At 34.1% G+C, this 13,651-nt stretch overlaps 1 protein-coding gene across 2 annotated transcripts in view; it reads right to left on the minus strand.

Moving 5' to 3' along the window:
* The window catches only part of LOC145675803 (uncharacterized), a 56,027-nt gene extending 43,119 nt beyond the window's left edge, over positions 1-12,908 (minus strand). For both annotated transcript variants that reach the window (XM_081746505.1, XM_081746506.1), the window contains exon 1: positions 12,167-12,908. In XM_081746505.1, coding sequence (XP_081602631.1) covers positions 12,167-12,531 — 365 coding nt within the window. In that variant the 5' untranslated portion in view covers positions 12,532-12,908. The remainder of the gene's footprint in view (positions 1-12,166) is intronic.
* Between the last annotated feature and the right edge of the window lie 743 nt (positions 12,909-13,651).

Raw genomic sequence — 13,651 nt, forward strand, 5'->3', positions numbered from 1 at the left:
AATCCGAAAGAACAACACCACACGACGTATCATGAGTTTATTGAATGTATATTGATTTCACCATAAATTTCATAATGGAATATGCAAGCCAAGACACCTAGGATGGAGCCTTCAATTCTTCGTCTAAATAAGAAGCTGAAATTGGATTCCCTTTTAATGCAATAACACCACATTTCCCTTGAAATCCCCCACAATTAAAGTGGAGTACAGTGAAGTGCTTTATGAATCAACTTGTGCTAAGTGGTCTCGTAGTCCCAAGCTAAAGCTGTGAATAATAATACCATGTCATTTTAAGTTAACCCGTAGTTCTTTCTTTTATTTTTTTGGTGCACAATAAAAATGGGCTAAAAGATACTAAATATATCGAAACAGGTTTATTAAAATTTATATTGATAAAACGTGCACGTAAGTATATGTGAAGTGTACAATAATTTTGTTTGAGTGAAATTTATTAATGTACTTGTTTTCTTTTCAGTTCTTTTTTCCAAGTTTCTCACACGAATCACTACAGAAACGGTCAGAATTAAGTACCGGTATTTATACACAATCTGTAGATATGAAGTGGGGGTATCAAGGATGGTGGGTACGCGCGAGTGCTACCTTGGTTCGAATCCATTTTGATTTTGATCTAATTCAGACTCCACCACGATTTCCAACCGCCATTATACGGAGGGTGGAGTATTTGATTGTTCTAACCACTGAGTCCACTGTTTATATCCAAAATTAATAACGCGAACATGAGAACCGAACCCTACGGTGTTACAAGAATGGCGCCTGAACAGGGACGGGATTCCTGCCCCGTTAAAGCGAAAGTAGTGATTCATGTTTAGAAACGTAATAGTAAAGGATAAATCTGACTCGTGTTTAGAATTCTTTTAGGCATACAAAATGGATGAAATTAATGTTAAGTTACTCTTGGATGCAATTAATGCAAATAAAGCTGAAAAGGAAATTTTGCACGAATCATTAGAAAGTAAAATAGGAAAAATTAATGAATCGTTAGAAAGCAAAATAGAAAAAGTTAGTGAACAAACTAATTATGTACGCGAATCCTTAGAAAGCAAAATAGTGGAAGTTTCTGAAGCAACAAAAAAGCAGATTGACGATAAACTTGACGTGCAATTTGAAATAATAAGAAAAGAATGTGTGCGGAGATATGAACAAATATCTAAGGAAATAGACGAGAAATGCGAGAAGGTAAATGATAAATGTGAAAAAATATGGGGGAAAACTGTTCAGAACTGTCAAGAACTTAAAAATATTACGGTCGATTTGGATAAATGTGAAGAAAAGGCGGACCGAGCAATTAAAAAAATTGAATCGATCGAGGAGTCTGTAAATAATATTGAAAGTAATTTAGAAAATAAAGAAAAGACGTTAGTAATATTGAGTGACACGACTCAGAGAGAAATGTTGCAATATTGCAACGTAGTGTCGATAGTTTGTCACAGAATACAATTCCTCAAGGTATCGATGTAATAAATATGAATCAAAACATTGTTTAATAAGTGATAGGTTGTCAGGCTTGGAAATAAAAGTAGATGAAACTCAAACGAAGTTAACTTCATTAGCTGAGAGTGCTAACAGAGAGAGGAGCGAACGTAATTTGCGTAATTTAAGTGCATCGAGTGATGATAGGAGTAGCCATGAGTCAAAATATAGCAAAAAGAAACTAGTAGTTTCAACCAAGCAGATTCTAGTTCCTCGGCAGCAAGTGAGATAACAGAATTAAAGAAACGAGTTAAAGTAAGAAAATCAGACTGGGGTGATGTGAAAAATGCTAAACGACGAATATTACGTCGTGGTGACATTGAAATGTTTCCAAAGCTTTCAGGTTTAGAAGATGATGAGTCACCAACTTCGCTTTTAAAGCAGTTCAAGCTTGCGGCGCACGCTGTAGATTTACCTAAATCTCAATATTTAGATGTATTAGGATTTGTTTATACCGGTAATGCTCGTGAGTGGTGCAAATCAAAATTAGGTACATTTCGTTCATTTGGGATCTTTACCGAAGAATTCAAAGCTCAATTTGCTTCCGAACAAGTTATTACAAGTAAATTATCGGTATTCCAATCTCAAGCGTCCAATCAAAAAACTGACGATACCGTTACCGATTTCGTTTACAAAAGATGCAACAAGATACGTGGTTCGTCTGGTATACCGGAAACTTTTAATGTGAATACGATTAAACAGCTGATACCTATTTCTTACCGACGAGAGTTGGCATTGTTCCCAAATTTAAATTTCAATTCACTTTTAACTGCTATACAAAATCTTGAAGCGCTGTATTACGATAGCAGAAATATTAATGCAAGGAACAATTTTCATGGTAGAACTGTATGTGTTAGGTAGATGAAGTGCAGGGCAATTATGAGAAGTCCAACAAAAAAGGAAATTATGGTAATGAAAACCGTGAATATTCAACTAAAGGGAAGTTTAAAGGACATAAAAGGAAGGGAAATCCGAACACGAAAAAGTATTGTTGGAATAAAGGTAAGAATAGGCATGCTGGAAATAATGATCGCAATGAAGGCCAAGGTAAGAATCGTAATAACTATGAAGACGATCATGATAATGAAACCTCGAATCAGAATGAAAAAGGTAATTTTGTAAACAGTAACTAAGATGAAGGTATGAACCGAACACAGTCAATGCTTACATATGCTCAATCTGCACCGCAATTTCCATATTATAGCCCAAGAGTTATGTTCCCACAAAGTAAAGATCAGAATTTAAACTAACGTTATTCTCCAACGCGAGTGCGGTTGCCAGAGTTGGTAATGTAAATGGTAATTTTGGTACCGAAAGTTAAATGCACTCAAAAATGATTCGCAATGCGAGCTTGTTGTGATTGGAAAAATGTAGTTAATGTCGTAAGCTGGGATATCAATTTATCTGATAGTAGCGATGAAGAACAAATGTTTAATAGTCAATGTAGGTCAGCTGAAATGAAGGTACAGGTTTTAAATCAACCAGTAGTAGCCTTGTGTGACTGCAGCATCCGTTAGTGTTTTGTCTTTAGAGGCATGGAAACGAGTAGCATCAATAATTTCCCATCCTCACTTGGGACCACCTCCACATATTCTGTTGGTGGATTTTTCAGGTAAGAAAAAGAAACAGATGCAAGGTGAAACGGTGTTCCGTATTAAAATAGAGAAAGCTTGTTTTGACGTACGTGTGCTAGTTGTCTCCGACTTAAATGCTGAATGTATATTGGGTAGAAATTTCCTTACTCAATCCAAGGCGAAGTTTGATTTTGGTAATAGTTCTATTACGGTTGAAAAAGAAGGGGAAATCCTTAACGTACCTATGCTAGGTGGTAAAGTTGACAATGTCAAAGTTACAAACATTTTAACTAAAGGTCAAGTACAGGAAAAGGTAAACTTTATTTCTCAAGCTGCTAATGAAGCTAATGTGAATGTTATTAGCGACAGTGATGATGAAACGGGATTTTTATTTGAGATTGAAAAAGTAAATGTAAAATGTTCCATAGTAAATAATTTGGTAAGTGAAAGGTGTAAATTAGAAAAAGAATGGGTTAATCATGTTGTTCTTTCTGACCAAGATTATGATAAAATTCGAAATTCTTGTAGTAATAATAAAGAAATGAAAGTGTTAAATTTAGAAATTGCCAATGAAGATAAATTTTTGTTTGATTATTATTCACAATAGATTCCAGAGATTGATTGTGAGATCGAAAAATCGCATTGTAAATCGTTAGAGTTGCAGTATGAAATACAACTGATAGTCAAAAAGAAAGTAAATTTGTTTCAATTTCAGAAATACGGGAAAAAGTTAAGGAAGCACAATTGTATGGTTTTGAGAAGGAAAAATTGTTCAAATTGTTGTTGAAACATAGGAAAATTTTTAAAAATATTCCCGGACGTTGTAATAAATTTGAGTATGCTATTGCAGTAGATACTTATTAACCGTTAGTCAATAGGCAATATACGTTACCATATAAATTCAAAGAACATATTGATTCACAAATTGATGAGTGGTTGCGATGCGGTGTAATAGAACCTTGTGTATCAATTCATTCATGCCCAATTTTCTGCGTGAAAAAGAAAAATACTCGTAAAATGCGTGTAGTAGTAGATTTAACGGTTTTAAATTCCCATGTAAAAATAAAGCATTTGAAGGTGAACAAGATAGATGACTTGTTGTTAAAGTTTCAGAGTGCAAAGTATGTATCAAATATTGATTTAATAGGAAGCTATACACAAGTCCCAATTTCTAAAAATTGTAGAGATTACACAGCATTCTCGTGGAATAAAAAGATGTATAGATTTACATCTATCCCTTTCGGATATGCAAATGGAGGTGTAGGATTAATGGCTTGTCTTTTGGTTGTGTTAGGTCATGCATTATTTGATAAATTAGTCACGTATATTGATCATATTTCAGGACCGACTTTTTCTTTTGATGAACAGTTAGAAATTTGGAATTTGTTGTTTACGAAATTAGAAGCAGCTAACATTACTGTAAATTTAAAAAAATCTTCATTTTGCAATACGAGTTTTCAATTTCTTGGTTTCGAAGTCACACCTGAAGGCGTGAAAAAGGATCCATTATACGTCGAAACAATTCGAACATTACCACGTCCCACAAATGTAAAGGAACTAAAGCGAGTATTAGGTTTGTTTGAGTGGTGTTCCAAATTTGTATATCATTTCGCTCATCTAACCAATCCGTTGTTTGAACTCTTGAAAAAGAATAAAAAGTGGATTTGGACTGATGAGTGCGAGAAAAGTTTTGTTAAGTTAAAAGAATCATTAGCAGAAGAAGTGTTGTTAAATCATCCGTTGTTAGATCATGAGTTTTGTTTAGTGACTGATAGCTCGTTAGTAGCAGTTGGAAGTATATAATTTCAAGAAGTCAATGGTGAAAAACACATACTTGGTTTTTATAGTAAGACTTTGAACAGTGCACATCGAAATTTCACTATCACCGAATTAAAGGAGTATGCTATTGTAACAGCAATACGTAAATGGGGACATTTGTTATATGGCCACCACGTAAAGGTTTACACAGACCATAACTCATTAGTGTTTTTAAATAAAATTCGCCATTGAAACTCTCGTTTGTCTCGGTGGAGTCTTTAACTACAGGGATTTGATTTAGAAATAAAGCATATTTCGGGGAATGAGAATGTTGCCGATGATGCATTGTCAAGAATACTTTTGGCCCCTCCTAGTGAAATTTTGGACATAAACAATTTAGAAGTTCTCCCTTCATTTTTCAGAAATCTCACACTAGGAGAGTTGACTAAAAAACAAAAGGAACATCCTGAATACGATAAAATTATTAAATTTTTAGAGAAACCGAACGATCCTTACAGTAATATGCAAAATAGAAACGTAGAAAAATTCTATAAACTGGAAAACGGAATTTTGTTGTATAAAAACTTTTATTTTCCTAACATTTGGAGGATTTGTATCCCACCTTCTTTAGTAAATTTGGTAAATGAAGTAATGCATAATAATCGTGGACATTTCGGATGTGAAAGAACAGTAAGTTTTATCAGTGAAATTTGTTATTGGAAATCAATGCGGTGAGACGTGATGAACTATATTAATGACTGTCTCGAGTGTAACTGAACTAAAGTCGATACTCGACCCTCAGCTAAACCTTTAGAAACCATACAGGCGAAAGGCCCTAGGAGATTGATATCATTGGAACCCTCATGCCATCTCCTTCCAAATGTAAATTTATAATTTCAGGTTTGCACGTTTTTACTCGCTACCTTGTTCTTTATAAGATTCGGAACGCTACTACGAAGTGTGTAGTTAAATGCTTGGAATCATTGTACTTTGTGCACTTAGGAATACCTTTGGATATATTGGATGACAATGGTAGTTGTTTTATTTCTAAAAACTTCAAGCAGAAAATGGAAGAATATGGTGTTAAAATATTCTATGCAACGCCGTACCATCCAGCCTCCAACGCGGTCGAAAGAATCCATCGGGAAACGAATAGGTTATTCAGATTATTTTGTAAAGATGATCATGGTTCCTGGGAGAAATGCATACCGCAAGTTGTTGTGCTATTGAATTATTCTATATCAAGTAGTCTTGGCGCGAGTCCAGCTAGTTTACATTTGAACATTCAGGCTGAAAAACCTATCTTCGAACATTTTGGTATTTTTACGAATTATACAAGTGAAAACGATAATGAAAGTTGGGATAATAAATTGGTAATGGCAGATTTTAAAAGAAAAGAAGTGATTCGAAAGCGAAATGAGAGGTACAACTCACAACAGGAGAGTAAGCACAAAATACAGGTGAATGATTTTTTTAAAAACAGACAAACTTAAGTTCCGCAACAGATAAGAAAATTTCGAAATTTTTTAATGTGCTTAAGGGACCCTATCTTTGTGTCAATAATCCATCAAATTCAAAAAAAGTGTTCGAATTGTTAAATCCTTTAACTGGTAAATCAATTGGCTCGCATTCTGCAGATCGACTTAAGGTGTGGAAACCTACGAAGCAAACTCGAAGGATTTGGTTAGATTTAGGTATAAAACACAGTTCTCAAAAGTATCACGATGTAATCTCAATTGAATTTAGAAATTCAGGTGTAGAAAGTAGTGTAGAAGCTGTTTTTTGTAACGCACTAAGAACAGTGCCTGTATGTTTGTCTCAAAGGATTCAGTCAAGAATAATAATCGAATACACAAAATTTTAGAAAAATTGTTGGATGTTGATAAATATTTGAATTGTCTGTACTGTAAAAATCTATGCTCATCTGATGAATTGGAAAAATGAAATGAAATCTGTAAGTTTTACGTCCCACGGTTATGCCGGTTAGGCTAAAGGAGACGGTGATTATGAGAGATGAGTGAAATGGTGGAATGAAGAAAGTGGGAGGAAACGGGAGAACCCCGAAAAAACCCACGAGCACGGTGTTTGTCCACCACAAAGTTCACTTGGCGGGGGCTGGGATCGAACCCGGGACCCCAAGCACCAGAGGTGAACGCTCTACCACTGAGCCACCGCGCCCCCTCTGATGAATTGGAATTTGCATTGGTAAATCTACAAAATCCTTACGTGTCATTGAACGAGCGAATTCAAGAAATACGGATGTAAAAAAAGTTGTTTAATATGATGTAAGTAGGCATCTGTGACCCGCGATGCAATTTCCAGATGGCCGTTGATATTTTCCTTTCCAAAGTAATGGAAAAACCAGTAAAGATATATGCCAAGTCATGCAGATGAGGTCCCCCCTATATATTTTGGGTAATATAATATTTCTTTAAAGCTCTGAGTAAGCAATTTTGGTAAGTCCCATTCTTTATTATTTTAAATTTTAACCTTGTGTTCTATCTTCCGGCCCCCGTCTCGGGATAGGGAAACAAATGATTTACTGTGGGTAGGTATCTTCCAAATTTAGCAAGGCAGACCCCGTCGAGTGGTCAGAGAGAAGCACAACTGAATTATTACATTCTAAAAATTTAGCTGTGGAACTTAATTGCGCCGATAAATTTTTATTAAATCTCGACAAACCTATGTTATTCAATGCTATGCTGGAAATAGAGTTTTAATACGTAATGTGTTTTGAAAAATTATTTACTAATAAGAAAATTTATTTCGTAATCTCATCTTACTATATTATTGCATTATAATTGAAGTTAACTAATAAGTTGATATAATGTCGTTTAAATGTATTTTAAATGTTTGAATAATGAAAATAATACATTATTAAAAATTATTTTGAAAATGTTATAAGTAAGTATATATACGTATAAAATATTTACCTTTGCATTTTATAGTGTCAAAAATTAAGTATAGTTAATGTAATATAATAAAAATGTTTAGTGTAAGATAACACGAGTCACACACTTACATATACAAAAAAGGGGTTTGAAATTCAATTATTTATATAATGGTGCACAGGTTATGTAGGTCATTTGATATGAATAAACATAATATGGAAATTATATATGTAGGCGATATAAAATGAAAATATAATATATAATCAATATGTTATTCAATTTGTATAAAAATTTTGTGTTTTAACCAAGATATTATTTAGTACCTCTACAAAAAGAAGGCCCATTTAAAATGAATAGCTCATAAAAACGAATACCTCATTTACGTTTGTGTAAAGTGTTAGTGAACCATAATATATCAAATATTAAAAGTACAAGAAAGAAGAGGAGTAATAACCGGAAAAATAAATTTTAAGAAAAGGAAAATTTCAAGACTAGTATTCTGATAATCATCGATGAATATCATCGTCCCTCCCGCGCGCCATATATGTAAGCGCGTGTCCTCCCTCACTCCCATTCCATTTTAAATTCCCCAGTTAGTCCTATCTGTAATGGAATAAGGCTCTTTACACTATACGTTGACGCAAACCTTATATAATGGTCCTGTCTGTTTCAACGTGTTGGCAACGTTTCGCAGTGGTGACTTGCATTATGTAATCAGAACACAATAAGTTGTGAAGTGGGAGTAATTCCTCAAAAACTAGTTCGTTAAGAGCAAATGTCATCGACGTTTATTTTTTTATTTATTTATTTTTTTTTATTTTTATTTTTTTTGATATTTTAACTACATTATTTTAAATGGCAAATAACTATAAAACCTCTCAGTGTGTATATTGCTTGCAAAGGAATGTTTTCCAAAAATATTTTAATATTACTCTTTATTGTGAACCGGCGTAGGAATATGAACATTGTGCATTGAAGGCGGGAAAGTAGGCATTCTGGTACGCATCTTGGACTCGATGAACTGCAAGGAAAATTGAACGCCATGAAATTTAAAATGAAAATTGTCATCTTTATTTTAACTTTTTAAGTGAACCTCGTATAAAAGCGCTCTGAAGAATTTTTCTCTCAGCCAACAAACCAATATGCATATATGTATGTGCGTCTCGTCTGCGACGGAGATCGTAGTGATCCTCTCGCTTCCCCAAATAAGGAGCTAAAATTCAGCCCAGGTAACAAACGTCGTCTCTAAAAATTTTTGCCTGTGGGTTGTCATAGTTATTTTTAACTTTGACATCACCAGACTGCTTCGTGAATCGATCTGTTGCGTAGCAACGCGAGGAGACGGAGAGAAAATCTAGTTAGTCTGACTGGCGCGACGAATTGGAAAACAACGTACAACGATTTGAACCAAAAATAATGTTTTATTTTAATTAGTGCAAAATGTAAGAAATGTAAATGGTACAATGACGAACTAATGCTATAATACGTCAAAGTATGTTGATAATCATAAAAATGCAGTCTTAAGAAGATTATTTATAACTAAAATGTTCATCGCAAAGAAGGCAAGATAATGCAACCCGCAACCTTCACATCCCCCTGGAATCATCAAAATAATTATCCTTCAGCGACAAAGTGGATGAACAGTGATAGTGAAATTATGGAAATCAATAATGTAATGAAATACAATAGGTAATTCGTGACAACGGCGCCTATAACAAAAATAAATGGGCCGAGTATAAAATCTTATCATATTCAGTTATCCAAATAGAAGTGCCTAAAAATAATGTAATATATGTTCGTGAGGTTTTAGTGTTGTTAATTAAAGTGAAAAGTGAAATTTGATTATCCTTCACAAAATAATTATCATGACATAAATTTACATTTGTTAGTGTTAAGAAATAATCTAACTTAATTTTCTTTTCAGTAAAAATGACCAGCGCCTATGCAACGTAATAATTTCTACATTACTAAATTGCATCAGCACTGAGAATATAATTAGAGTTAGTTTTATGTCGGTTCCCCAGAACGTTCTGGCTCGAACTCTGAACTGTGTTGTCGAGTGGCTATAGAGTCAGCTTAGATGGATGATCCAAATTGTCACTAAATTTTAAAGCAGACGTATAAATCGTAGAGGATCGAATCCCGGACCATTGCAAATCTCCAAGCCCACCTAGGGATCAGTAGAATACGAACCACATACTGTTATAAAATAGCTTTCCCGATCATGTAGAAGCAGGCATTGAACCCAGGACTGTTATGAAATGTCTTTTCAAGTAGGGGCGTACTAGGATCGAACCCAGTATTGTCACAAAACGAGTTCTAGAAAGTGGATATAGCTTCGAAAAACAAATTGTTAAGCGAAGATAAGTGAATAAGTGTTATATTTATGCAAATTAGCTGAAGTGATATGAATGCACGCCGCAAAAGCCTGTTGTCTTCGTTTATGTTTGATACGAAAATTTAATCCTTGCATTTGATAACATTAATATTCATCATTAGAAGTTCTAAGTAACCTGAAAGAACAACACCACACGACGTATCATGAGTTTATTGAATGTATATTGATTTCACCATAAATTTCATAATGGAATATGCAAGCCAAGACACCTAGAATGGAGCCTTCAATTCTTCGTGTAAATAAGAAGCTGAAATTGGATTCCCTTTTAATACAATAACACCACATTTCCCTTGAAATCTCCCACATTTAAAGTGCAGTACAGTGAAGTGCTTTATGAATCAACTTGTGCTAAGTGGTCTCGTAGTCCCAAGCTAAACATAAGCTGTGAATAATAATATCATGTCATTTTAAATTAACCCGTAGTTCTTTTTTTAATTTTTTTGGTGCACAATAAAAATGGGCTAAAAGATATGGCCTATGTTTAGCAGAAGGGGTCCAGCTCTTCTCTCTAAAAAATGTTACAATTTTGGTAATTTCTGTTCACATTCGGTTAGTTTATAGTACGTTAGGTCAGTTTAGGCTAGCTTACTTAGTTTAGTTTAGGTTAAGTTAGTTTATGCTAAACTAGTGTAGGGGTCCTGCATAATTTTCCAAAAAACGATAGAATTTCGCTTATTTCTATTAATATTAGGTACGTTTAGGTTAGTTAAGGTTAGCTTAAGTTAGTTTATGGTAGGTTAGGTTAGATTTGGTTACGTTATGTTACGTCGAAGTACTTGTATCATTCATTTCTCCTGTAAATTTTTGTGTTTTTTACGTGCTTCTGGACCCCTTGTACTAAACATACTCGAAAGATATTAAATATATCGAAACCGGTTTATTAAAATTTATATTAATAAAACGTGCACGTAAGTATATGTGAAGTGTACAATAATTTTATTTGAGTAAATTTTATTAATGTACTTGTTTTGTTTTCAGTTGTTTTATTCACGTTTCTCAGACGAATCACTACAGAAACGGTCAGAATTAAGTACCGGTATTTAAACACAATCTGTAGATATGAAGTGGGCGTATCAAGGATGGTGGGTACGCGCGAGTGCTAAATTGGTTCGAATCCATTTTGATTTGTGATCTAATTCAGACTCTCCCACGATTTCTAACCACTATTATACGGAGGGTGGAGTATTTGATTGTTCTAACCACTGAGTCCATTGTTTATATCCAAAGTTAATAGCCCGAACATGAGAACCGAACCCTACCGTGTTACACAGTTGGACCAACATCCTACACCCTTCTCTAAGTTACCTAGCATTCTTTACCGGCCATCTAGCACATTTCGTTTGTACAATAATCCCTGTATCATGTACGTGCTCTAAGCACCTAAAGTGATCCTGTATGGAGAAATGGAAGTCCATACCCTAGAAATGATTGCTGAAAATACAAAACGACTTCTTCCTTAAAAAGAAATGAGTATGAGATGAATTTATGTACAGACCTGTACAATTACTAAACATTCATTGTTTGTTACAATTCTTTTTTATCTTGTATTTTGTTAATGTTTTTCGAAGCCCACCGGAAAAGTGAGGCTAGACTCATTCGAGCTACATCCTGAGTAAAACCATAAACGTCCATAGTTTTTGTTCCAGTATAACAGATTTCACGTTTAAAGTTTCAAAATTTTAGGATAAATTTCATTCTTTCGATTTTTTTTCTTTGCAAAAGCCTCTATATAAATAAAACACTCTCGTGGAGCACACATATTGTAAATATATACAAAAATTGGTGAAAAATGTGTAATCAATAATAAAGTAATCATTATTTTATCGAGATATTAACTACTTAAGATTTGTATGGATGTTACCGATATTATTATTATCATCATTTGGTATAGGCCACAGCTGGTCTATGTGTGCCATTCCGTTTCCAAATTGAAGATTATTAATTTACATCTCCCATACCTAAACATTTATCATGAAGTATTGCTTTCAACCTATGAATTTTCCGAGACATATTATCAATCTGAGCCAATTACTTTATGAAAAATTGAACATTACCTCTCTGGCCGAACTGAATTTGAACTTCTTGTTGTTAATTGTTGGAAGTTCTTAGAGTACGATGCGCAAGTCTCTTGAACCACTATTTTTCTTAGCTTTTCTATATTACTTTCAAATGCAGAATGATCTTGTACTGCAGATTCCGATTTCACCATACCAACATCTAGTTTCACATCCAAAGAAAACATAGCTGCATCCTTTTCCATTGTTTGCTTTTCTTCCGTTGTAGATGATATTAATTCTTCGTTGTCAGTCATCAGTTCGTATGTCCACCCTTTCCCCTCGAGTGGATCTTCCTCAAGTAAGTCATAATCAATTTCTTGTTTGCACATCAATTCCAACTTAACAGGTGCCAGGCCAGCCATTATGACTAAGAATTTGACCCTGTTCTTATACTTCCGTTATATTTTTCGCTGCCGGTGTTAATGAAATGATTTACAAGAACCTTCACAGAAGCAGCTTTATAATTCCAATGAAACAAACGACCAGGTTTTAATAACGTGCTGTATGTAATTGATTTTTGAAACCAATAGGTCTTTTTCTTACTCTTCAGTTCAATGCTTCAGGTAACAAAGGCAATTGGGTAGTAATTAAAAGTATTAATCGTATAATAAATTAATAAAAGCGTTATTACATAACAAAGGGTTTTTACGGATAGAGTAGATAAGTGTAGGATGAGAGATTTTTACCAACTCCCACACTGAGTGACACGAATCAACAATACGACCAAGCAAGATCTGTGTTATAAGCAGGGTTGGAAACACAGTTAGCGTTTAGAACTGTTTTTTTTCTAATGTAAGATATTTTTGTTTTCCATTTCATGATCATTTGTTGGAATAGACGTTGTCAAAGATTGTAGCTAGGTAGATAGATAAATAATATTTACAGATGTTATCCGGCTATAGATAATGTATATTGTTTATATACTAATATCCTGTATGTAACAAATTTCGGTTTAGTTTTACTATAGGCCTACGCATCCGTAGCAGGGATGAATTCAAGTTGTAGTTCCGGGGGGAATATCCCCTCGGAGAAAATTCAATTTCCCCGGAGAAACAAAATTTCAATCGCAATATGTAGAAATTACTTTACCTAATTTTTTGATTTTCCATCTGCACGTCTGACGAAATCCTATCTCTCTATAAGACGCAGACTAATCTTATATACATATTAAACATGTAGCACCTAAGATAAAATACCAACTAGTCAATAAAACCTGTTTCTTAACACTATGAGCGAATTTGGCAGATCATGAAATTGTCAAGTGGTGATGAAGTTTGGTATCCTTGACTGTGCTGGTTAAAAAAAAAAAAGACACGTTTACCTGCTGGTGGGGAACCTAAACACCCCTAGTGAAAATTAATTTTATTAATATAACAGCATTTTCATTGTACATAATATATACAGAAAATATTACATACGATCGGGGCAAACATAATGATAAAGGTTCTTGCAGATACTTTTGTGGCATTTGTTACAAAACAC

The sequence above is a fragment of the Thermobia domestica genome, chromosome 18, assembly GCF_964235325.1.
Source record: "Thermobia domestica chromosome 18, izTheDome1.hap1.1, whole genome shotgun sequence".
Taxonomy (NCBI): Eukaryota; Metazoa; Arthropoda; class Insecta; order Zygentoma; family Lepismatidae; genus Thermobia; species Thermobia domestica.